Source organism: Argentina anserina, chromosome 2, assembly GCF_933775445.1.
Source record: "Argentina anserina chromosome 2, drPotAnse1.1, whole genome shotgun sequence".
In the NCBI taxonomy this organism is placed as follows: domain Eukaryota; kingdom Viridiplantae; phylum Streptophyta; class Magnoliopsida; order Rosales; family Rosaceae; genus Argentina; species Argentina anserina.
The window spans coordinates 817,174-842,075 of record NC_065873.1 but is presented as its reverse complement, the minus strand read 5'-3'; the positions used below and the strand labels follow the sequence as shown (position 1 = coordinate 842,075).

Sequence of the window (24,902 nt, the reverse complement as noted above, 5' to 3'; positions counted from 1 at the left end):
AACATAGCATAACTTGCTATATTAGAAGCAAATACAACAACCCAATTAAAGTAATTGAAGGAATCAGATTAACTTACAACTCTAAAACATCTATATACAACACAAATGAATTAACAAGGTTATCAGAAACATCAACCCTATTAACCCAACATATGAATACCATGTTCTCTCTAAATATTAGAAATCAGATTTCAATTACTCAGTAACAAACCCATAATCAACAAGTAAATGAAATAAGTAGGAAACAATTAACTACACACTTGGACTCTTTTCTCTTTCCCTACTGCTAAAACATCATTTCCCTCACCTTCTCTCTCTTTTGGGTACTTAATAAGTTCCATGAAAATCAATAGGTAACCCATCCTATTTATAGTGTTCTGGGGAAGAAGCTAAAACGTGGACTCCAAGTTTGAAGGAATCAAAATTGAATATTCTAATTCAAATCATATCAGAAGCTGAAGATAACTTACACGATTCTCTAACTGTAGGCTTGATCACCAAGAATTGGACACCTCTTACTTTGTTCATGGAGGTTACCAAGTCGGTCAACAATTTCTGCTGGTTTTCTAAGGTGGTAAGAAGTGGATTCACACCGAAAAATATCTGAGAGAGAAGGCGGTGAAGAAAGTGAGGAAGAAGAATATGACGGTGCAGAAAAAGAAGGAGAAGAAGAGGAGGACAATGAAGAAACGCAGACGTCAAATTGTGGTGTCATACGACAAAATTGTTTCATTTGGACTTGGGTTTTCTATTTATGTAATGGGTCAAGGTCTTGGGCTTTGGCTAAAACTCCTACATTACCCAAAACAAAAAAATACAACAAAAAACTAAATAAATAAACACAAATACATATAAATAAGTTTGTAAATAAATAAATGCGTATTAAAAATTTCAATTGTTACATAACTATTGCGGTGGTTAACCCAGCGATTTGGGGTACGCAGATGGGGTGCATAGCCGTTTAATTTCTGATTACTTGTTTCTTCATTTGGTTAACTCAAAAATGGTTCAAGAAGATTGAGGAATTTGCGGATAATATTAGCCCTCCAAAGCCAGTTGTTGCCATAGTAGCGACCAAAGATTTAATTTAGCGGGGTTGTAATTCTGTTTATATTTCATGTTTAATGAGTTTTACCGGCCTTTTTCTTGGCAACAACTATTAGACCTGACTTATAGAATCCTTTTTTAAGATTGTCACTTCAGTCTTCTACTTGAAAATGTTATATAACTTTTCTTATCTGTCTTTGGTAGACGACTCACCTTTTTATAATTTCCACTACATGCTGACTTAGTGGCTGCTTCTTTTGTAGGATTCTTCATGATGAATGAACAGACTCATTGTTGGAAGATACCATAAAGAAGGATTATTAACATCGTTAGCATTCTTAGATTGCAAGCTAGATAATGTGGGTTATATTGTTTTAGGCTTTTAGCCTCATTCATTCTCACAACTTTCTTTTGAATATTGAGCGCAACTAATATGTTGCTTTGAACTCAGACTCCAACATATATTGTTGATTGTTTTTGCCATGTAATATCATATAACAATGTTTCTTTTAGTACTTTTACTTTTTGTATAGGTTCGGCTACTACGAGTTTGATGTGACTTTTTGTAAGTTGGTTGAACCATAAATTAAAAAATAATAAACGAGTATGAATCAAATAGCTAGAACTTCATATAATAACGTAAGAAAATAAAACATACACTCTTAGACTAATTATCATAACAAAACATAAAGAAGAAGAATACAATGATGAAATACATATAGATTGAATGAAAATAAAAAGAAGAATTCATAGAGTTACGTGTTTTGTTTGTCAAAACTCCAATCACAACTACCTTGTCCTATAATTACGCAAGGGGGCAACGACTAAGGAGAAAGAAAAACCTAAAAAAACTATATATGATTATGAAGTAGAGAAGGAGAAGGCAGAAGAGGGAGAATTGATGAAGCAAAAAAGAGGTCCTTGAAACATTGCATCTTCTCTTTTATTTACAAAGGATGTCTCTAATGATTTTCATATGTTATTAGGGTTAGGAAACCCTAACAAAGGATGTCTCTTGAAAAATAAATTTTGGTCTAAAATAGGAAAATCGTGCAGACCGACCTTTGTCACTAAATCGAGCATATAAAAATTCCTCTAGAAAGTTGATATTGTTGCGATATATTACTCATAATTTTCCTCCATGTAGTTTGCTCACTATGATTTGTCGAAATTGACTGTTCTATAGAGACATATTACTGATTTAGGGTTTTATCGTTTTTTTTGCTTCTTTAAACACACATTTCTCTTATTTTGCTCTAATATACCTAAAAACAATAAACCAAGTTAAAATTAACACTTTAAGAGAATAACTTAGCTAAATGAGAGAAATAACGTATTAAGTGTTAGAAAAATAATGATATATTGCATATATAATTTAATAAACTGAATTATAAATAATTATAACACAACATTAAAATCTAATGACGAAGAACACGAAAGAAATTTAATATGAATTCAACCAAAATACCGAACGATTGATAATTGAAGAACTAGTCGAGACGTGTGTGATACCACAATGTTCTTAAGAAGTTTACGCCTCCCCTACCGGTGCAAGGATGCTTGACGCTTGTCTCCTAAGATAAAACGACTAAATAATTCTAGGAAATTGCACTACTAACTAGAACTTTCAACGAACTCGAAAAGTAGCTCTTTCTACCACCAGTGAAAAACTAAGAACACTTTGAGAGAGGGAGAGCTGATTGTGTTTGGAATGATTTTTACAATGAAATGATAGTGGCGATTTATACAATGAGGATTTACAATCTACAATGAATAAAATGGTTGTTATAGGAAATTAAAAGATCATAACATACATAAGTTACATATGTTACAAGCAATGATTTTAATATGTTACAAACTTCTCCATAACACACAATAACATTTTAGTTATAGTTGTTACAAAAAGAAGAATTTGAACAGTTAAGAGAAGTTGAAACGTCCAAAAAGAATTTTCGGAAATACAAAAAGAATTTGCGTTCCGACCCTCAATTCGGTGTTGCATTCGTGTTCGCATGTCGTACGGGCATACACGAGTTTCCCTTGTGACCTGAGATTTGCACCCCCTGCAAAGGCGTGAGAGGGTATAATGGGGCTTACACACTTTACAATCCATAAACAATGGATTATATATAAAGTCTTTCCAACACTTCTCTTTTCCGATGTGGGACAAACACTTTCCCTCATTTTAAGTAGCCATCTTTGAGTGACAATTTCTTATTCACCCACTAACCAAATTACACAAACAAACATATGATCTTGTAGCCCTCATTATGGAGAACTGAAATCTATGTTCATCTTTGATTAATGATAAGTTAAATTTAATTTAATTAATCAATTAAAATTTAGTTTTAAATGGTTTATTTAACCATTTTTCCAACATTAAGGACGTCACATTATATGCTCCTATTATTCTAGCGCGTATACGTGTTTTTAGTTACGAGTAAATCGAGGAAGGGGTTTGGCTGCTTACAACCATTACAACGTCTAACTTAGGCCTAGTTTGGGTTTGATGTGAAAAAAAAAAACTCAAAAATTGAAAATTTTGATTGAGAAACAAGGTCTCATCTGCATTTTAAAATCGTAGTTATTTAGATTTAATTTTACACATAACCACATTATAAAAAACTTATCAAACAGAAAAACATCATTATGAGTTAAAAATAAGTTTTTATTTTGCTTAAAAGTCAATACCAAACTAAGTCTTAAAAGGCTTGGGTACTATTTTCTTGGACATATAGACGAATGTTCATTGCTTTAGTTAAATCTAAGATTTGTTTAGGTTTGCCCAACATGACTCATTATTGACACATAAACTTCTACCGAGTCATGTCATTGATGTTTTTCTTATTACATTAACGGTTTGACGCCCCATTGCGTTTTCATGAAAAATACATTATTATTTTTTTGCAGCTTTTGCAAGGCTAGTTGAGTTTTCTACTTCAGTCAAACAATGTGAGTTGCTAGCAATTCGTGCAGGAATGGACCTTCTTCATTCTTTAAAGTTACATAATGTTCTTCTTGAGAGTGATTCTCTTAAAGCTATTGCCAAAGCTAAGGCTAGCTAATGGAGGAATCATCAGTGATATTCAGGATGCTTGGAAACAATTAAATTTTGTCAAGATTCAGCATTGCTCTCTAGAAGCTGTAATGCTACGCACACTAGCACATAGGCTAGTTGCAATTGGTTTTGATTCTGTGTATGCCACTACGTGGTTAGAACAATTACCAAGTTCCATACTTGATGTTTTAGAGTACAATTGTAATCCTCGCTTCTGAGTTAATAGAAGGGAGCTTCTATTCATACCTCCAAAAACGATATTTAGACCTCCTTACTCAGTAGACCTCTATTTTACTTTTATAGATACCCAAAATACTATTTAGACCTCCAAAGTTTTCCTAAAATGCCCCTTATCTAATTTGATATATCAAATCATACTACTATCTATTAATTTATTTCCTACTCTATTTCAAATTCATTTATTATATACAACTCGAAAAATACATAATAATCACACAAATTATTTTCTCGAATTAATTCAATCACTCTTTCACTCGTTTTCTAAATTCATAATAAATTGGTAAACTATATTTTTCATTCATTGATAGTAACATCAACGTATATGAAATATTTTAACCTCTAATTAACGAGTTTTATTTTTTTGGCTCACATTAAATCGTCCACATTCAATTTGATGTTTATCAACTATATTAAATTTTTGACTAATAATGTTTATAAAAAAAATAAGGTAATCAATTAAATCATTTAATGCAATTTGATATCCTATTTTGGATTGTCTAGCAATATATATAAAGGATAATTATCTACATTTATATTTTATAATAGTCAAGTAATGAATTATTTCCCGTCTTGTATTTTTATTGTTATATGTTTTTTTGGTAATTTCATATGTATTGACTAAGTCAAAACTATCTAAAAAAAAGATGGAGGTCCAAGTGCCATTTTAGGAGGTATGAATAGAAGCTCCCTTAATAGAATCTTCCCCTTTCAAAAAAAAGAAAAATAGATTATTGGGAATTTAGTGTCTGTTTGTATCTAATTTTCAGTCGTAGAATTCAACATTTGTCCTAAAAAAGACCAAGAATGAAAACTTTCCAAGGCGCGTAGGCGCGTGCTGTCACACCAGATGGTAAAAACGACCGCACCTTAAGCTCCCTGTGTCAGTGTGTGTGCTTGTTTGACCAAAGAGAAAATTCTCAGGCATTTGCACCTTGTGGCAGGTCTGTGTTGAGTTCAGAGGTCACTGGCAGCACCGCATTTTTGGTCTCTCTCTTCAATTTCTCAACTGAGAGAGAAATTAATATATTAATCTCATGGAAGATCAACAAGTTAGATATATTCTTGTTAATTAATCACACCCCTCATTCACAATAAGCCACAGAGTCTCTCCCAGAGGATCGGAAAACGAGTAAACGACGATGCCTCGAGCCATCTCCGTTCTGCTTCAGCCCCGATCCCTCCTCCTCTTCACCGTCGTCGTAATTTTCCTTATTTACGTTTTCACTTCGACCCATCAAGAGGTAACGTTTTCTTGACTTTACTTGGTCTTTAACATTTAATTTGCGGATCTGGGTTGTTAATTTGTGGTGAAATTTGTGATTTTCAATATGGGTTTGATCAGTTCTGTTGAAAGTTTGGTGCTTTTTTACCCCAGTGCTTGATATTTTGGATTTCTGGTGATGTGTAATTGGAAACAGTAATGCTGAATTTGGGTATTAGTGATTTGGAGTATGGAAAATGTGGTTGGTTTATATGTTGAAGTCTGCTGATTGAGTGGAGTCTTACATGTTTGGAAAGCTGCTGAATTCCATAGTAGTGTGGTTCTAGTTCATTTGTATATGAAAGTAGTTTATATGAATGGCATTGTTGTACAATTTTAACTTTAGGCATTTTGTTTACTGAAGCATTGTTTTTGGTTGTGGATTCTAGCCCCATTTGTGATCTGTAAGTTCGGGGGTACTACTTGTTGGCTTGCTGATAATAGATACTGGTTTGTAGAGAACAAGAATGGGGGCTGCTAGTCGACAGTGGGGGAGGGGATTATTTTTTTTTTAGTGTTGCGGTTTTTGTATCTGTGAGTTAACGTCTTTGTTAAGGACAATTCAGTTTGGTTGCATGTTATTTCAGTTCTATTGGTTGAGCAGCTTTGTTTGGTGGTTTGTAGTATACCATCGTTTTATCGAGTATATTGGTTAGGTTTCCTATGGGTTTGTTTGTTTGAATATTAGTATCTGTGAACATATGAGTTTGTAGTCACTAAGATGAATCATATGATTATGTAGGAGGAAGAGAGAGTTGAAGAAGTACATGAAATAACCCACAGAGTATACCTGGATATTGATATTGAGGAACAGCGGTTAGGTATAATTTCATGACAATGCTTTCAAGTGAACTACCTTCTGCTGACTGCCTCTACTTATTCACTGATAAATTCCTGGTACTACTTTTCATTTGCAGGTAGAATTGTTATTGGATTATATGGTCAAGTCGTACCAAAGACTGTTGGTATGCATTTATCTCGTATCTTATTATCTTAACAATGTCTTTTCACCATAATTTTAGATACCTCATTATCTCACCATCGATATGTCACAAATTTGTCGGTTGATGATACAACTTTCCTATGCAAATTTGATAATTTCTAGTCCTTCATTTGAGTTGACGGCGTTGAGATATGTACCTTTCTTTCCTTATTAAAGTTAAGTTGAATTTTATTGAGAAGATACTTTTAATGCTTGATTACTCACAACCTCAATCACAAACCATTACCCATGCAAACTCTGTTACATCCACGGACTGTTTCTCACCAGCTGTATTAAAATTGTGTGGATTATTGTGACAATTTCTTACTTGATTCTACTGGTATTTTAGAATAAATGTTATCCCTTGCTTTCCTACTTTGTACTCTACTCAACTGCAATAGCAAAGTTTCTTTTTAAATGATCAAGTTTATCTCATACCAGTTAAATGCCTAATACATGTATCTTTTTTCTCCTTTTGCAGAAAATTTCAGGGCATTGTGCACAGGTATTTGGACAGTTGGGCCTGCGATGTTTGGTTACCTACAGAAGCTAATTCTTATTATCATTATGTTGATTGAAACTCACTTTGAATGCAGGAGAAAAAGGTAAAGGTGTTAAGGGAAAGCGACTGCATTATAAGGGAACGCCATTTCATCGTATTGTATCAGGCTTCATGATCCAAGGTGGAGATATCGTTCACGGTGATGGGAAGGGATATGAATCTATATATGGTGGGACCTTTGCTGATGAAAATTTCAAAGTGAAACATTCACATGCAGGTATTCACCTCTGTTTTTGGCTGTCACTTTTCTTCCCTTAATGATCCAAATTTTTTTTTTCTGTGTATCAACCTTTGAAACTGAATCTTCTGTGCAGGTACTGTTTCTATGGTGAACTCAGGACCTAATTCCAATGGCTCACAGTTCTTTATCACCACACTCAAGGCTAGTTGGTAAGCTATTCTTCACGTAGAATTCTGAATACTAAGACGTGAGTATAATTAATTGCCGCTGCACAATGTATCTGAGTCCATGCTGTTGCAGAAAAAATGCAAAAATACCCTTAGATTCACTGTACCTGATAGTAGTCTATAGTCTAGCTATTCCTGTGTGATTCTTGGACTATATTAGATCACATGCTGTCGGTGTCTAAAAGTTCTCATCCATCTGTAATGCTGGTCCTTGTGGCATGCATCTTCGGCGGGATTTACACTGAAGTTTCTTAGGATAATCAGGATACACCATTCTACAGATCTCAAATTACCTTCAGTTTGTATTGGTAATTTTATTGGATTTATTGTAACACGGCTTAAATAGAATACAACTTGTGTAACTTTTGATTGGTCTGAGGCTGCAGTGCACCACTGCGCAGGCTAATCGTATAATGACAATGTATGATGTATGTTTTCTCCAGGTTGGATGGGGAGCATGTCGTCTTCGGCAAGGTTATACAGGGCATGGACTTTGTTTATGCAATAGAAGGAGGGGCTGGTACCTACAGCGGAAAGCCCAGAAAGAAGGTTGTTATTGCCGACGCAGGAGAGATCCCCAAGGACAAGTGGGATGAGGAAAGATGACACTTCTAGCAAAGGTTTTGAATTTGAGTTTACTAGATTGATTCTTAGATGACTGATACTCATTTCTTCGCCGTAACCAAGTTCCCTCGGCTTGGGCTTATGAATGGAAATATTAGTCTCTTTTTGTAATTGGCAACAGTTGGTAATACAAACACGCTTGCTGTAGAGAAACATAGTAGAAATCATATCCTCATTTTTTTGTTCTCCATCTTTTCGGGCATGTACATTCGACTTCTACAATCAGTAGCCGTTGCTGTATTGACAACCTGTTTTCTTGTCGTGGAAGTTTCCCATTGCGCAGTTATGAATTCATCAAAACAGGTGGAAATTAAACCAATGGTTTATATTTCTAGTTTTCTACTATAGGCTGTTTCCAACCTCCAAAACTATGCGATGAAAATAACGCAAGGAAGGCTTAGAACACCAATTTTATACGGCCTCACATCACGGACTAGGACAATTCCGATGAGCATAACAGAGTATGATTGGAGCCTTCCGAAGGGTGTCATGCAAGGCTGTATTGATTTATGTATGTCAACGACAATCATACACAGACAAAAACACATCCGTGGCAGCAATTCCAGGCTAACCATTACAGCCACCATGTGAACCGAGTCAACCGACCATAAGGTTAAGAAATACAGCGAAAATTCTTCAATGTACTGAGGTGCACCTGCACCAAATAACGATTCTCTTCTTATATTAAGGAACAAACATAAACCAAATTACAGAGAACTGCCTCTCTTGCAGCCACATCCCAGCTAATCGAAAAGAACTGGTCTGGCGATTTAATTAGCTCCAAAATTTGGTTCTCTAACGACATGTCTCAAGTTTTGGTCGATGGTATATAGAAGTATACATTATGGAATTATAAAAATCCAAATTCAAAGCAGAAGAGACGAAACATAATAGACTTGAATCTAATTTCCAAACTTTACAACATCATAGATTACCAAAATTTCTAGGTCTAGAAACTCAATTGAAATGAAAGTTAACTGCTGAATAATATCAACAATTAATCAATTCTCACCGATTAGTAATTTTACCAATATCTATTTGTTTTGACAAGTTGCACACAATGCTCTTCTTTTCGACTCCTTATCATCCTGATTAATCCATGGTTTTAATTTATAACTTTGTATTGTTTCATCGAAAAAAATCTAACAGCAGCGCAAGTGCACTTTTAGAATTCATTTCCGAATTTGTTTTTTTTTTCATTCTCTGAATATATAAAATTTCCTCCCAAACCGCCCAAAAATATTTCCAACTCATCGTCCTGATCATCATCATCTACTCTTCCACTCACTCTGAGCTCCCCAACAGTCAACCCCACCCCAAACCGACTCATTTGATCGTCATCTGATTCCTCTCTTGGTCTCTCTCCGATGAGCACCTCCGAAGAGTCCACCAAGCCCATCTCCCTCTACGACTCCTCGTCCACTCCCCTCCTCTCCAAACCCGACCCTCCCCCCGACCAACCCGACTCCTCCGCCTCCGACCCGACCCAGTACCTCCAGATCTCCTTCAACCACGACCCCCGCCCCTTCAAAGACCTCGCCTTCCTCCTCCTCTTCCTCCTCTTCCTCCTCTCCACCTTCGCCGCCGGCATCTTCTCCGTCGTCCACCGCAACTCCTCCTACTCCTCCCTCTCCTCCTTCCACTACGACTCCGCCTCCGCCTCCTGCGTCGCCACCACCGGCTTCGCCTCCCTCGCTTCCTCCTCCTCTTCCTCTTTTCTCAAGGACTTAACCTGGACGCTGGTCATCACTCTCATCCTGACCTTACCGATTTGCTTCAGCCTCCTATGGCTTCTCAAGAGCTACGCCAAGCAAGTCGTCTACGCCTCTCTCCCCTTCTTCATCATCCTCCCGATCTTCTTCGACGTCTACTGGTTCGTCGCCTGCACCCTCAGCTCCAGCTGCGGCGACTCTTTCCCTCTCGTGTACCGAATCCTCGTCCTGGTGTTTGTTCTGTTAGTCATCGGGGTGGTGGTGTGGATTTTCGTGGCGAATCGGCACCGAATTGAGCTCACCATATGCATAATCGGGGTGGCCTCCGACGCTCTGTCCAAGAATCTGGCCCTGTTTGGGGTGCTGCCGGTGTTGAACTTGGTGCTGCTGGTGTATTATGCGCCCATTGTGGTGTTCTTGGTGTTTGCGAGGCGGAATGGGGAGATTGCGGCCGAGGAGGACGATGATGGGGTGTACGGCTGTGCGTGGAAGCAGGATGCGTGGGTGCCGGCGTATTATGCGTTGGCGATTCTGACAATGCTGTGGTCTTTGACGGTGATGGTGGAGGCGCAGGTGTATGTGATTAGTGGGACTGTTGCTCAGTGGTACTTTACCAAGGAGGAAGAGTCGAGGCCGAGGCGGATGATCAGGAGTTCTTTGAGGTGAGTTTATCTGTTAGCTACATTGTTCTTTTTTTCAGTATGTGTGTAATTTATACGGTAGAGAGAAGAGAAGAATGTATCCCTGTTGATATGAAAATGGATGAGAGTTAGAGGAGGAGCCTTTTATGTCGAGCTTGTGACCACCTGTGTTGAATTGAGTAGTTTAATGCAGGCCATCTGTACATTTGATAATCGACTGCAGGATGTGCCCAAAGGGACCATACATTGCATGCTGGCCATTCTCTTATTTAGCATTTGTTATGTGTGGCAGAGCAGATGGGAACTTGGACTAGGACAATTAGAGTTAGCAAGGAGTTGTATTAAGTTTGTGATCAACTCTATTGAACTTAGGTTTTCAGAAAATGCAGGCGATTTGTCCATTTATTAAATGAGTGCTGGATGGCTATTGATTGCATTCTAGGTAGTCTTCTATTTAGCATCTGTTATTTGTTACCAAGTACCTTGTTCATGCTCTCTTAAGTCTTAGTGTTGCCATGGCGGACTTTAGTGTGGCACTTTTCATCTTTGTGTGCCTAGTGGAGTGCTGTTAGTCTACATGTTGTATTCAGTTTTTTTCTTGGTAATAAATTAGCCTCCAAATTTGGCCCAAAGATCAAATTTTGCAGATATGTCTGCCCGGCATATCTATTGATTAATCAATTTCCTATAGTTATGATGATATGCCATTGATGAGGACATCATGCCAACCCCTTCAAGGTTTATGAATGGAAGAGATAAAAAAACTAGAGCAGCTGATCATTACCTCTCTTTATGGTTGATTTATTGATCAGGATTTTAATTAGCAGCTGAAAATAAGTCTGATCCAAAGAGTTTTTAGGCTTAGTGTTATTTCAAGAGTTTACTTGTGTCTTTTTGTTTCTGTTCATTTTAGGAGTATTAAGTTTTTATTTATTAGGTCTTTTATGTTTCAGTTTCTGAATTTCAAGAGTCCTAAAGAGTCTTAAAAGCTAGTTAGTGTCAGTTATAGAACCTAGTATAAATAATTGTAAAAGCCAATGGGCTGAGATATGCTATGTTGGAATAAGAATATCAGTGTTTACTGAATTTTCCTGTGATAGGATTAAGGTGAGAAACCTGGGAGAGATTCTCAAATTATAGTGTTTTGGGTGTGAAGCCTATACTAAGGTGTGAAGCCTGGGAGTGAATCCTAAAATTAGTGTGCTTAACCTACAGTTCTTAGAGCTTGTGATCTAGGTTCCTAAGCAGCTACTGTGCTGCATCAGCCATTCTGTTCTCTCTTTATGTTTAATTTCAGCAGGAGGTTGTACTAGGTACTTGCCCCTCCTGCTATTGTCAGGTCCTAGTGAGTTATTAGCTCAGCAGGAATCTAGTATTCCCGAATGACTGTCTATATCAAGTCTTGATTAACATGTGATACTTTTCGCTTTCTCTTGGTCAAGGTATTGAACAGAGAAATTATTTTCCAGAAAAATGTTTCCAGAATGTACTTGTTGATACTTTTTGGTTGTAACTATCATTTTCTCTTAATGCTTTGAAGCTTCTTTGAATCCAATTAATGGTTCACAGTTTCTCGTCTATTCTATTCCAAGAAACCACAATATTTGAAGTTTCATGTTGGTGAAACTGGGTGGGAGCAACAGGGAAAATGTGATGGACTGATTGACTAGAGCAACTTGATTCATCGCATTTGTATAAATTGTGAGTATAATTGTTTCTGTTTTTTTGTTTCTCATGTTTCTTTCAATGCATGCAGAAATGCTTTTGGCCCATCCTTTGGCACTGTATGTGTATCTGGCTTACTTCTAGCTGTTGTTCGAATGGTGCGTACAATTGTTGATGGAGCAAGAAAAGAGGGTCCATCCGGGATGGTGAATATTATCTTGCGTTGCTGTGTTAATGTCTTGCTGTCAGCAATTGATTTTCTCAACAAGTTCACGATCATCTTTGCTGCAATTACTGGCGAATCTTACTGTTCATCTGCAAGGATGACATATGAGCTTCTAAAACGTAATCTTCTCTCTGCTGTTTTTGTGGAAACCATCTCCACTCGACTTTTGGCTGGAATTATTTTCGTACTCTCGGCATTATATGCAGTTGTGGTATGTTATCTTTCCAGATCTTGATCATTCAGTTTTCCATCAATTACTGTTTAATATGGTTGTGTTTTTTGTGTGAGCAAACCGTTTCACACATTGAACTTGTTGAGTTCTTGCAGATTAGCTGTTTAGCATAGATATCCTAATTCATAAAAATGATAAATACCCATCTGGTCATTAGCGGTTAATCCTTCTCTTCTGCTGTCTTTTTGGTGGCTTGGGTCAAAGGAGAGGGTTGAGGATAGGAAGTAAGGCTAGTTTATGTTTCAGGTGTCTTGTGAGTGTGGAGGAAGTTTGCATGAAGTGAGTGGGAACTGTATATGTTGGGAAAATCATTAGGTCTATTTTCTAATATATCCAGCTTGATTCTTGTACATTCTTTATTGATTAGAAATTTCGAGTCCAGCTTGAAGTAATGATCTCTTTCTAGGTTTGTTTGACAGTTGAAACTTGAAACCGTCCTTGTGATTGAGATTAATTGTTTGGTGGTTCTTGGCTGTTTGTTACTTTAAATTGCTGTCTAATTTCATATATGGGGGATTAATAGAGTCCCATATCATAGCATGGGATGTATTAAAATATAACCTGTCATACTCATACTAGTCAGTCAGTCAATGGGTTCATTCTTTTTGTCATCTCATCTTGTTTTTGATGTAGTTCCCTCTTTGTATCTTTTTCACATAATGTTTTCTGACTATGAATGTGCATAAACAGGCGTGCGTTATCTTAAAGGCTGTGAGTGACCTTGGAGTTGATGCATACTTTGTGGCTGCATTGGCCTGGGTGCTGCTGATCTTGGTACTGGGCTTCTTTGTCCATGTGTTAGATAATGTGATTGACACTGTGTATGTGTGCTACGCGATAGATAGAGACAGAGGAGAAGTTTGTAAACAGGATGTTCATGAAGTTTACGTTAATTTACCGATCAGTAGAAATCATAGACCTTCCTCTATGATCACTAGAACTCTTGGTGTATAGAAAATCCTTTGAGTTGCAGTCATGTGTTGTTGTTGGTCTGTCATTTGTTTTGTATCAAGTATTCAGTTAGAAGTGCCTGCCGGCAATTTGTGCATAGCTTTTGCGTGTTGCCTTGTACATTTTTGAGGATTTACAATAAAGCGAGAAATTTTCAGGCAAGTTTGAACATGTTCATAGAAGAAGCTCAAAAGGTGGAAAGTTTCCAACCTCCTATAAGGAAAACCTGCCGCCACTATTTTCATGTGAGACCCTATGAGCTATGGAACCCCCCTTATAAACACTCGGCTCACTTCACAGTTCACACAAAAACTCAACTCGAGTCTTGAGAGAACAAAGCTTCAAACATTCATGGCCTCCTCTACCAGAATGGCCACATTGTTTCTGATGATACTGGTGCTAACGTTCGTAGCAATGCACGAAGCTAAAATTACAGTTAGGATCATGAATTTTTTGGCGGAGGAATACGAAGACGCCACCAGGTTGGATCTAACAGTTCACTGTAAATCTAAAGATGACGATCTCGGCCCCCATATCCTCTCCTTTTTGGACGAGTATAAGTTTCGGTTCAATCCCAACATTTGGAGGACAACTTTGTTTCACTGCACAATGGCATGGCCATCTCACTTTCAACATTTTGTGATCTACGATCAAACAAGGGATGGAGGCTGTATACTAACCGATTCTCTCTGTCTTTGGCGTGTATTAGAATCTGGTCCATGCAAATTGGAAAACCTGCCCAACAATACCCAGATATGGGATTGTCATCCATGGAATGACTAGTAGTTCTTAGTTCAACTTTTGTTGTTGCTCAATATCAATTAGAAATAATAAACCCTTCATCAATATGTTTACCTTACTTTCTTCAAAAAAAAAATGTTTACCTTACTTGCATATTTAATCTTTACTCTTTGGACCAATTTATCAAACTTTATAAGCATACGAGTAATGTTTCCAACTAGATGACTTAGACTCTGTTGGCTTAAGTTTTCCACCATAAATTAAGATTCGTGGCAAAAAATTCACAAAATTTTCTGCTATGTATTTGTAGTCGCGACGTACAACTTCATGATGCACTTATACAAAGTCCGTTAGTTTAGACCAGTAAAAAATTTAAACCACAATGGTAATATCATGAATCTAAAGCTAAAAGGGAACCATTCTCTATTTCTAAGGTAAATTAAGCTGGAATATACTAAGTACAAATTACCATACATCAAGACACCTTTCTCAGTTTCATTGAAACCTCAATCAAACCTTCTCTACACACCCCAAACTCTGCAAACATGGTTCTCGAGGTTAGCCATCTCCTTCTTCTTCTTTGCAAGTTTAGATTGTTATACGCGATTGTATGATAACCATGAGGCTTAAACTTGATGAACAAGCAGGCGACTATGATATGCGTCGACAACTCAGAATGGATGCGAAACGGTGATTACTCACCTTCTCGATTCCAAGCTCAAGCCGATGCCGTCAGTCTCATCTGTGGTGCCAAAACCCAGGTTAAAGATTTAATATTTTTCACTTAAACGTTGTTCCCATTTCGAATTTGTGTCTCTGTTCTTATGAATTGGGTGATTTTGTGAATTGGGTTTTAGGCCAATCCGGAAAATACAGTTGGGGTTTTGACGATGGCGGGCAAAGGTGTTCGTGTGTTGGCTACACCCACTTCTGATCTTGGCAGAATCTTGGCTTGCATGCACGGTATGCTCATTTGTCTTATCAAAGTTCTATGCTTAATTCTATGATTGTTTAGTTTGAGCTTGAAACAAGGTTGTATAGTTCATGCAAGTTAATGAATGAAGCTGCTAGAATGGTGTGATTTACAGTGTAAATGTTCTCAATAACATTACTCTTTGAGAGGAGCAATGTTTGGCACATGATACTGACATTAGTCAGATGATGTTACGTAGTGGATTGGAGTGTATGCTATCAGGAAGTAACAAGATAATTTTAGCTTTCGGTTTAACTCTGATAGCCTTACGTTTCAGTTGTTAGGATGGTGTTGTTGAATGTAGATGATCTCAATAAGATTAGTCTTAGAGGAGCAATGTTTGATGCACATGATAATAGGGGAATGTTGCAATTTTAGTTTGAGACCTAGAAGGAGCTTAGATACTAGATTATATGATGTATGCAGTATACGATTGGATTGAAGTGTATGGTGAGGAAGTACCTAGATAGTTTTAGCTTCTGTTCCAACTGTCTTACCCATTTGAATGCTATGTTCAGGTTTTATGTATTCTCTTATTCCTTTGTATATGTATCCTCGATGCCATATAAGCTCTTTTGTTTCATTAGTTCTGGTGTAGAGATCTAATTTCCTCTAATATAGGTCTGGAAATGGGAGGAGAGATGAACATAGCATCTGCAATCCAGATTGCTCAGTTGGCTCTTAAGCATCGGCAAAATAAAAATCAACAGCAAAGGATCATAGTGTTTGCTGGAAGGTGGATTGTGCTAACTTCTGACTTGCTAATTCAGTTAACTAAAAGAAAATGTTTGTTGACAACTAACTTATTTTCTGTGTGATCAGTCCTGTCAAATATGAAAAGAAGGTTTTGGAAATGATTGGGAAGAAATTGAAGAAGAACAGTGTTGCTCTTGATATCGTCGATTTTGGTGAAGAAGGTGATGGAAAGCCAGAGAAGCTGGAGGCCCTTCTATCTGCTGTTAACAATAACGACAGCAGTCATCTAGTACATGTCCCTCCTGGTCCAGCTGCTCTCTCTGATGTTCTTATAAGGTACAATATTGTCTTTGCCTATGCCAATTTATATGTTGTTGTATAATGCAAATTTAGAGTTCTGTATTCTGTAGTTGTTGGTTATGGTACAAATGTAGGTGATAAAGTCTCTGAAAATAGGTATTACGAAGATAGGAGATATCTCGGGAAAAAAAATGGTATTTACCAAATAGCTTTTAATGAAATTATATACATTACTAACTATAAAGGCATATATTTAAGTTTTCTTGTAGCTTCAATGTTTTGTGTCTTGTGGCTTTTATTGTGTATTTTTCTTAAGGATATATTTGACAGTATATCACTCCTGTTATGTGTCACGAGTGTTATGAACATTTTGTTTTATATGACAGCTCACCTGTATTCACTGGTGATGGTGAAGGAGGAAGTGGCTATGCAGCCGCAGCCGCAGCAGCTACTGCAATTGGTGGCTCCTCCGGCTATGACTTTGACGTAGATCCTAATATAGATCCTGAGCTTGCTCTTGCTCTTAGAGTTTCCATGGAAGAGGAAAGAGCAAGGCAAGAAGCTGCTGCCAAAAGATCGGCTGATGAAGCTAGTAGGCAAGGAGAGCAAGCACCATCAAAATCCGAGGATGTAACCATGTCAGAAAGTGGTGATGTTTCAATTCTCAATGAAGATAAGAAACCTACTGACAATATGGTTGGTGTTAATTCCTATCTTAATGATTGTTATGTGCGGGTTGCAGCCTTGTGTTTGTGTAGTTTTTGAATTTAATATCATTGTTGTGTTTTTGTCATCATTTATACTTGTTCAAAGCACTAAATAATCTAGGTTTCCTGGGGTGTGATATGGTGATAGGTTGACGAGAATGACTTGCTAAAGCAGGCTCTTGCAATGTCAATTAATGTGTCTGGAACTGGTAATTCAGCAGGTGATGCTGAGATGTCAGAGGCAACTAATGCAGATCAAGAGTTGGCTCTAGGTGTGTTATTGTGTCTTATTGATTTCAATTATTTAGTGGTGCATGGTAACAAAACTTTTCTATCTGTGGAAAATTATCACAAGGTTAACCTGAGATTTGTATCCTCCATTTCTTACTGCTATTGTTGCGTCTGTTGTGTAACTTTTGAATATCACTCCTTTCATTTTAATGGAATCATACCAACTCTCTACAAGCATGACTTCATACCAGTACTTTACAGACCCTGTAGCCTATTGGAAGAACAAGTCTTCATGAGTTTATGTTTATGTGTTCTTTAATGCCATATAGATTTCTGGTCTGTTTGCTTGATGTATGATGTCAATAGTGGTATGGAGAACTGAATTCCAAAACACAGATTCATGTAGGTTATATGCTTTAACCAGACCCTTAGCATCCCAGAAACATGCAAAATTATTATTATTAATTTTTTTTTGGAAGGGTTCAGAGTCTCATAATTTATTGAATATGGAAATATAACTCGAGAGGGAGATGCCTCAAGTCATATTACAAGAGTCCTCATAGAGTGCATTAGCAGCCCAGAAACATGCAAAATTATTATTATTATTATTTTTTTTGGAAGGGTTCAGAGTCTCATAATTTATTGAATATGGAAATATAACTCGAGAGGGAGATGCCTCAAGTCATATTACAAGAGTCCTCATAGAGTGCATCCTGAATAATAACAGGTGCCTCATCTAGCCAAAAGTCGTCTAGATAGTTAGAACTAGCAAGGGTTGCTAAACGATTAGCAACGCCATTTGCCTCACTATATATGTGATTAATCTAAATTGAGTGTAAAGATGTTAAAACTTTCATGGTCCATCTGTTTTGTACATTTTGTCATGTGCTTGTTAACATTTAGGTTGTCATGAGGCCGTGTACGTTTGAGGATAAACAGTTCCCAATTACTTTTTTCTGGTTTCCAAGGTTCTGAACTTTGACTGTGTTATCGATTAATTTGGCTCTTTTTTTTTTTTTGCGTGCAGCCCTTCAAATGTCCATGCAGGAAAGTTCAGGAGAGCCATCATCCCAGTTGGATGTGAGCAAGGTGTTGGAGGACCAGTCTTTTCTTTCATCTATCCTTGAATCTGTATGTGCAATTTACCCTATCCTACTGTGTTATACTTGTGATGATGAAGCTGTGGTCTTAATATTTCATGTATATTTCAGCTTCCAGGAGTTGACTCTAATGATCCTTCAGTGAAAGAGCTTCTTGCATCTCTGAAGAATCCGTCCAAAGAAAAGGATGAAGGAGGTCCATCAAAGGAGGACAAATGAAGATGTGACATTTTGTATGGTTAAGCCCTGATTGGTCTATTTGGTTATTCTGTTGGGGACCAAAGATATTTATTTGAGAGGTCTCCTATTTATTGTGGGAAGATGATACAAGAACAGATGCAGAAAAGGATCTTTAGAGATTATAACGAGTTAAAGAAATTATGCTGCATTTCCACTCATGTAGCATGGAATGTAAGCAATAGCATGAACTCTGCGAACTTCATGTCATGTTTAAGTTCTTTTATTGAGGTATAGTCTTGAACTCTCTTCTAATAAAATATGTGTGCGATAGGCTGGTAGTTGTTATCTCTCATTCATATGTTTTTCAGCCAAATTTTCTGCATAGAATCACCGATTTTGAATCAGATACTAATGTTGGTCAATGCATTTGCTTTTAGTGACTTTCCAAGAACTTTCCCATGGATCAGAGGGTTGATTTTTTTTTATAGCTTTTTTCTAGTAACAAGGGAAAAGTCTGTTAAATGATAATTGAAACCTAATCTGCCACCATGCTTGACCACCCTGGTTCCCTTCTTTGCCTGTCCATATTAGCTCAGGACTCTACCCCATGGTTTTCCTGTATTTTTGATGTCCAGCTATTTTTCTTTTGTGGTCAAATATTTGTCCAGCTATTTATGCATCAAACTTTCAATGTCAGTTTCTTTTTTGCTTCTTTCTGAGAATTGGATACTTGGCCTAAATGTGGGGAAAGAGCTCTCTATCATTGCTTGAACTAGGGTACTACTCTCTTGTTGAGTGGGGCACTATGCCTTTTTCATCAATGTGCTTCAATTTAAGTACTTCCAATCAGAAACAAGCTGAGATTTGTTGAGTGGTATCAAAATCAAGTCATGTTACCCGCACATTATTAGAGCTTTGCACATTATATATGTGAGGACAGAGACTATAACCTCAGATTGTAGGCAAATCTCTATGAGCCACACCCACAGGTTGTTGTGGGGTTGATTGAGTTTTTTGTCAATTGGTGATTCATTCACATGAGTGGTATGTATCCCCATACATCTCCATGCATTCTCTAGTGTGCAATTTCCATGGATTCTAGTGCTTGTAATTTCTATCCCCTTCTCTCTCAATGATTCATCTCAATGTTTATCTCAAATATTAGGTGTGGATTTTCATGATTATTCTATGGAATGAATGTTGGGTTGTTTCTCCTATCTACTACAGTTTCCCTAGACATTTGTGGAAGAACTCGAGCTTAGTTGGGATTCCAAATGCTTTGTTGTATTAGCCCCAGAAACTGTTATAAATATAAAACCAAAGAATGGTTACAGATGTGCACTGATTGGAGGCACATTCATTGACTCAATTTCACCAAGAAACTTTATGCTTTCTTAATCTACATCTTGAGGGATTCCTGTGTAGGAAAATGGTAATGAAATTTGCATCTTCTCCTTTGCTTTCACGCAAAGACTAATAGAAGAACACAGATGTATAGAAAGAGTGGATGGGAATTTGGGATGTGCGATCCAAGATGGGACCAGCATACCATCTGCATATTTTGGGGTTAAAACTCACTGAAATTTTCCATGTACCGACCAAAACAATCCATAAAATTATATACAAATAGGCATGACATTACAAATAGAAACTATAGGAAAGTTGCATTATATTGATTTACCTGTGAACTTCAATTCAAATATGCACGCGTTGATATGAAAAAAAGGGGTTTACACGGTTGGCTAAACTTGTTTGTGGTGTACTGGTATTTTAGACTGAGTAACTAAGAAAATGAACTTTGAAGTGTTTGTAGTGCAACTTCTGCTACGTTTACTTTGTCAGTAACAAGAGAAAAATAGGGTGTCATAGGCAAACATGGTTGGATTAGATTTCCAGTTTCTGGATGTATTAAAGAGACAGATACCAAAACCCAGACCAAGTTCATAAAACTCATTAAAGTTTGCAGATAATCAGTTTCCTTAGCAATCAGAACTTAAATACAGAAAAGTATCACACAAAAAAAATCAAATACATAAAACAGTCTTTCACCATTGACACTTTTGCTTGGGATAAATGCTAAACACACAACCCCCTTTTTTAAAAAGAAAATACTGCTTGCATTAATGAATATAAGGATAAAAGCTCAATAGAGCGTTACAAAGTAAAGCTTGAGTTCCATATGGAGTACAAGCATACCGGGTCAACACAGCCCGATACTAAATGTAGGGTGTTGGCCAAACGGTTAAGATTAGCCTAAGGCTAGAGTGGTTGTTACATACCATTCCGCTACTATCTAAAGACAGAACAAGAAGATGTGGTAGTACACACACTGGTACATAGAGAGAGCATTAGACAATTCAATGCGTCTCTGTATATGAAGAAGATCATATAAGGTGAAATTAAAGTCGCCAAGATCCCAAATACAGTGGCAAAAGACGACAGTGTTTTCAGGATAACCCCCATAAAGGCCCAATTCAACTACAGAAGCACAAAATGCTATGAAAGTTCTTTGGGCACCCAATCCCATATTAATCTGGGCACCCAATTAGATTTGAGAACCCTAGCAGCGATCAACCCAAGTGTTGCCACGGTCACCCAAGTAGATCGCTTTGCCGCACAAGTGGCTCCGCCTGCGTCGACAGCGACGCCGATGATCGGAGCCAAACAAAAAAAACAAATCGTTCATGCCTGCATTCATTCTGAAAAATCCCGATTTGTGAAATCCAATAAGGACTGATGCACCATGGATCCAACTTGAGATGAGCTCGACACGGTCAGTTCTTATGCCCCCAATTCTGCTCCCATTGAATCTTGGATCGCAAGATATGATTGTTGCCTCAAGAGATCGACGGTGGAAGGCGATCCGGCTGTGTGATCGGAGGGTGGTTGGTGAGCACCAAGGAAGGGGAGCCTGTGATGGCTGCCATAGAGAGGAGGCTTGTGAAGGCTTCCGTTTGGGTGGAGGCTTGAGAGAGCTACCATGGTGGGAGGGTTGTTGAAGGCCTCCATAGATGGAGAGCATAGCTCCAGCGGTTAGGGTTTAGTCTAGCCATTGGTGCGTACTTGAAACACTAGTTTTTTTAGTTAACTTCTTGGTCCCAAAGTGACAAACAGATGAATAAATGCTCGTAACCACTAGAACTACGACTCTCGTAAATTACCCACATGGCTCTTGACAACGAGTCAAAAGAGAAGCCGTTAAGTCGAATCACTTAAACTATTTTTTTCAACACACAACCCCTTTGAATCAGCTAGGTCTCTTAGTATGATTTCAATTTAAAGGGGCGTACTTGGAAATGACTTTAAAAGATAGATACTGATAGATAGGTCGCACAATAAACATATAAGGTAAAACATGTTATTTGTAAAAGTTAAAATGATAGATTTTACCGTAAGTAGCTCTTGTGATGATGACCTACAAGAAGTTCAGCATGCAATACATCAATGTACCAACACGTAAGTTAGACTTAATTTTATACAAATACAGACTAATTCGATACAAAGGTAAGAGTAATTTCGAACGAATCTACCAATGCCTAGAGCCAGTTTACACTCTCAATAGAATGTGTCTATTTGATGTATCAATACATGAACCAAATTGAAGCCTTATTATTCAACACCTTAAGCAAGTCTCCCTGCAATTAGTGAAAATTTTAAGAACCATACCTCACAAATGCCCCATTCTAAATTAAAGGTAATTTAGTTTTTTTTTTTAAATTTCAAAAAGATACACAGCGTCTATAACTCTATCAAATATATGTACATGTCGTTAACCCTCCGTTTGTTGCAGAGTATTCTCTTTTATTTTGCAAGGGTAATAGTGTTTCCCCCCTTTTCCGGCCAATTCATTGTATGCACTGTGCAAGTATATCAAAATCCCTCCTAAATTAGAGAACATGGTGGAGACCATTTATCTGTCTCAAATTCCCTCCCAACTCCAACCGAGTTGGGTTTTTTTGAATAATATAATCCAACCAATTCAAGCACCACTTTGATATCTCCTTGTCAATTGAAGCAGCTCGGCCTCTTTCAGACTTAACAACTTGGCTCTATTGTATAGAGAAACCAAATCAATCCCGCTCCCCAAATCATTCTTGAGTTAATCAATATACCTCGACTCTAACTCATATAAGTTGTTCACCACAACCCTAAAGCTCTTGTCTTCCAATGCACTATTGTGTCTGGCAAAAATGGGGAGTTGAGACTTCGTCATTTTGACCCGATCAGGAAGACCCCGGAACACGGATAACTTCAAATCGGAACCCACTTTCTAATACGGCCCAAATCGATTGACGTAACTGCATAATACAGTGGGAGAAGAACCCATTCCTTTTAAAGACAATTCTTGAGATTCTGAGGTAGTCGATGACGTCAGAAGCTCAACTGTGGAAGATGTCGATGACGATGATGATGAAGTTGGGAGGGTGCTGGGATGGGTTGTTGGAAGGCGAAGGTGTTAGTGAAGGGGGCGGGGCACATGGAGGTGTTGGTTGGGAGGTCGGGGGCTCCGATGGTGATACGACGGTTGAGGGTTTAGTCGCAGTGGATGGAGACATGGAGTTGCGGAAGCGGACTCGAGAGAGGGTAAAAAGGATGGTGGACACAATTTCCCTTGCAAAATAGACGGAAAATTATGAAACAAACGGAGGGGTTAATGGCAGGTACAAATATTGGGTCAAAATCTATACGTCGTGTACCGTTTTGAAGTTATTTAGTTTCGTTTACCCTTAATTTAGAGTGAGGCATTTTTCGGGTATAATTTTTAAAATTTTCACTTACAAATATGATTGAAATAAAAGAAAAAAGTTACATGAAAAGGTTTTGGTGTAAAAAGGGAACAAATGGTAAAAACAAGATTTTGACTATAGGCGGAGACAAGAGGCCGAGTGTCACCAACTCAACGACAAATAATATTAAACAAAGGGCAACTTGGTCACTCGAAATCTAGTCTACACAGCACAGATCTAGCATAGATAAAGTTGTAATAAGAGCCAATATCGAAGGGCATTTCCGCAATCCTCTCTTTATATAAAGACCAAGTTCAACTTCGTAGTCTCAGCAGCCTCAAAACCATTAAAGTCCTCTCACGAATTTCTCATTGACCCTTTTCAGTTTCAGCAACCATGGCTATGGCTTTCAAGATGGTACAATCACTTTCCCTTTGGCTTTTCATACATGTTCTTAGTTTTCTGGGTTAATCTGATCAATACTGTTTCTGGGTTCAATCTGTTATGAGTGTTGCAGGCGACTACCGGGATGTGGGTTACTGATGAATGCAAGAACTCGTTCATGGAGATGAAGTGGAAGAAGGTGGCTAGGTACATAGTGTACAAGATTGATGAAGGATCGAGGCTTGTGACTGTTGATAAGGTGGGTGGACCCGGTGAAAGCTATGATGATCTTGCAGCTTCTTTGCCCAAAGATGATTGCAGATATGCTGTTTTCGATTTCGATTTCGTCACTGTGGATAACTGCAAGAAGAGCAAAATCTTCTTCATTGCTTGGTCAGTCACCTCCCATTTTTTTTCTTTTCATGTTCATCAAGAATTCAAGATCAAGTTTTTAATTAGTATATAACCCTGTGATTATTATTTAAATAGTATGTCATGTTCATAGTTCACCAAGTAGGGAACTTTGAGCGAGCTAGGATACCCCATTTATGTACATTATCATCTTTTTTTATATAATGATTAAGTACAATTACATCGCTATCAATATTCTTAGGTGGGTTCATGGTTTTCAGACTTTTCAGTGGTTTTTGGCACGCCTAATAATTTCTGTACTCATTTTATATGATAAGTATGAGTCATGCTTGGGGCACTAGACACTTTTCAACTATTTGTGATAGCGATTTTGTTCATATCTGAGTCCGCTTAGAGCCCCATTTATTTCTAAACAGGATAAACATTGTCTACAAGATTAGTGTAATCAGAGAAGTATTAGGGGATTTACATGAGGTGAATTTTGGGATTATTGCAGGTCTCCAAGTGAATCAAGGATTAGAGCAAAAATCCTGTATGCAACCTCCAAGGATGGGCTGAGGAGAGTTCTTGATGGCATTAGCTATGAACTTCAGGCTACTGACCCGACTGAGATGGGTATGGATGTGATCAAGGACAGGGCTAAATAATTGTGGTTAGAGGAGCTTAATTATGTTCTGGAATCTCTTACTTTTATTTAATAACTCCATATCTGCTCTGCAACCACTGGGTTCTTCCTTGTTGGTGGTATCTTTCTTTTCTCATCACCTGCTATATTTTTGGCACTAATATTGTAAGTTAATCCTCTAATTTGTAATAATGATTGGGTGCTAATTAACAAGGCTGTGTCTTTGCAAGTGTAATGAAGCAAAGTCACATTATATT

At 37.6% G+C, this 24,902-nt stretch overlaps 4 protein-coding genes across 4 annotated transcripts; all 4 read left to right on the top strand.

Annotated features, from left to right (window-relative positions):
* Positions 1–5,260: 5,260 nt before the first annotated feature.
* LOC126784618 (peptidyl-prolyl cis-trans isomerase CYP21-1) lies at positions 5,261–8,393 on the top strand. The gene is made up of 7 exons (XM_050510091.1): positions 5,261–5,586; positions 6,349–6,427; positions 6,524–6,571; positions 7,070–7,093; positions 7,185–7,367; positions 7,465–7,540; positions 8,002–8,393. Exons 1-7 carry the CDS (start codon positions 5,485–5,487, stop codon positions 8,162–8,164), a joined length of 675 nt encoding a protein of 224 aa, XP_050366048.1. The 5' UTR covers positions 5,261–5,484; the 3' UTR covers positions 8,165–8,393.
* Positions 8,394–9,434: 1,041 nt separating this feature from the next.
* LOC126784604 (uncharacterized) lies at positions 9,435–13,706 on the top strand. Its single transcript, XM_050510079.1, has 3 exons — positions 9,435–10,556; positions 12,292–12,637; positions 13,349–13,706. The coding sequence occupies exons 1-3, from the start codon at positions 9,550–9,552 to the stop codon at positions 13,610–13,612; spliced, it is 1,617 nt and encodes a 538-aa protein (XP_050366036.1). The 5' UTR covers positions 9,435–9,549; the 3' UTR covers positions 13,613–13,706.
* A 1,115-nt stretch (positions 13,707–14,821) lies between these two features.
* On the top strand, positions 14,822–19,094 carry LOC126784610 (26S proteasome non-ATPase regulatory subunit 4 homolog). Its single transcript, XM_050510085.1, has 9 exons — positions 14,822–14,907; positions 14,998–15,111; positions 15,208–15,313; positions 15,945–16,059; positions 16,146–16,355; positions 16,706–17,015; positions 17,175–17,298; positions 18,285–18,388; positions 18,469–19,094. Exons 1-9 carry the CDS (start codon positions 14,896–14,898, stop codon positions 18,574–18,576), a joined length of 1,203 nt encoding a protein of 400 aa, XP_050366042.1. The 5' UTR covers positions 14,822–14,895; the 3' UTR covers positions 18,577–19,094.
* A 4,475-nt stretch (positions 19,095–23,569) lies between these two features.
* LOC126784620 (actin-depolymerizing factor 5-like) lies at positions 23,570–24,902 on the top strand. The gene is made up of 3 exons (XM_050510094.1): positions 23,570–23,681; positions 23,782–24,041; positions 24,517–24,902. Exons 1-3 carry the CDS (start codon positions 23,661–23,663, stop codon positions 24,665–24,667), a joined length of 432 nt encoding a protein of 143 aa, XP_050366051.1. The 5' UTR covers positions 23,570–23,660; the 3' UTR covers positions 24,668–24,902.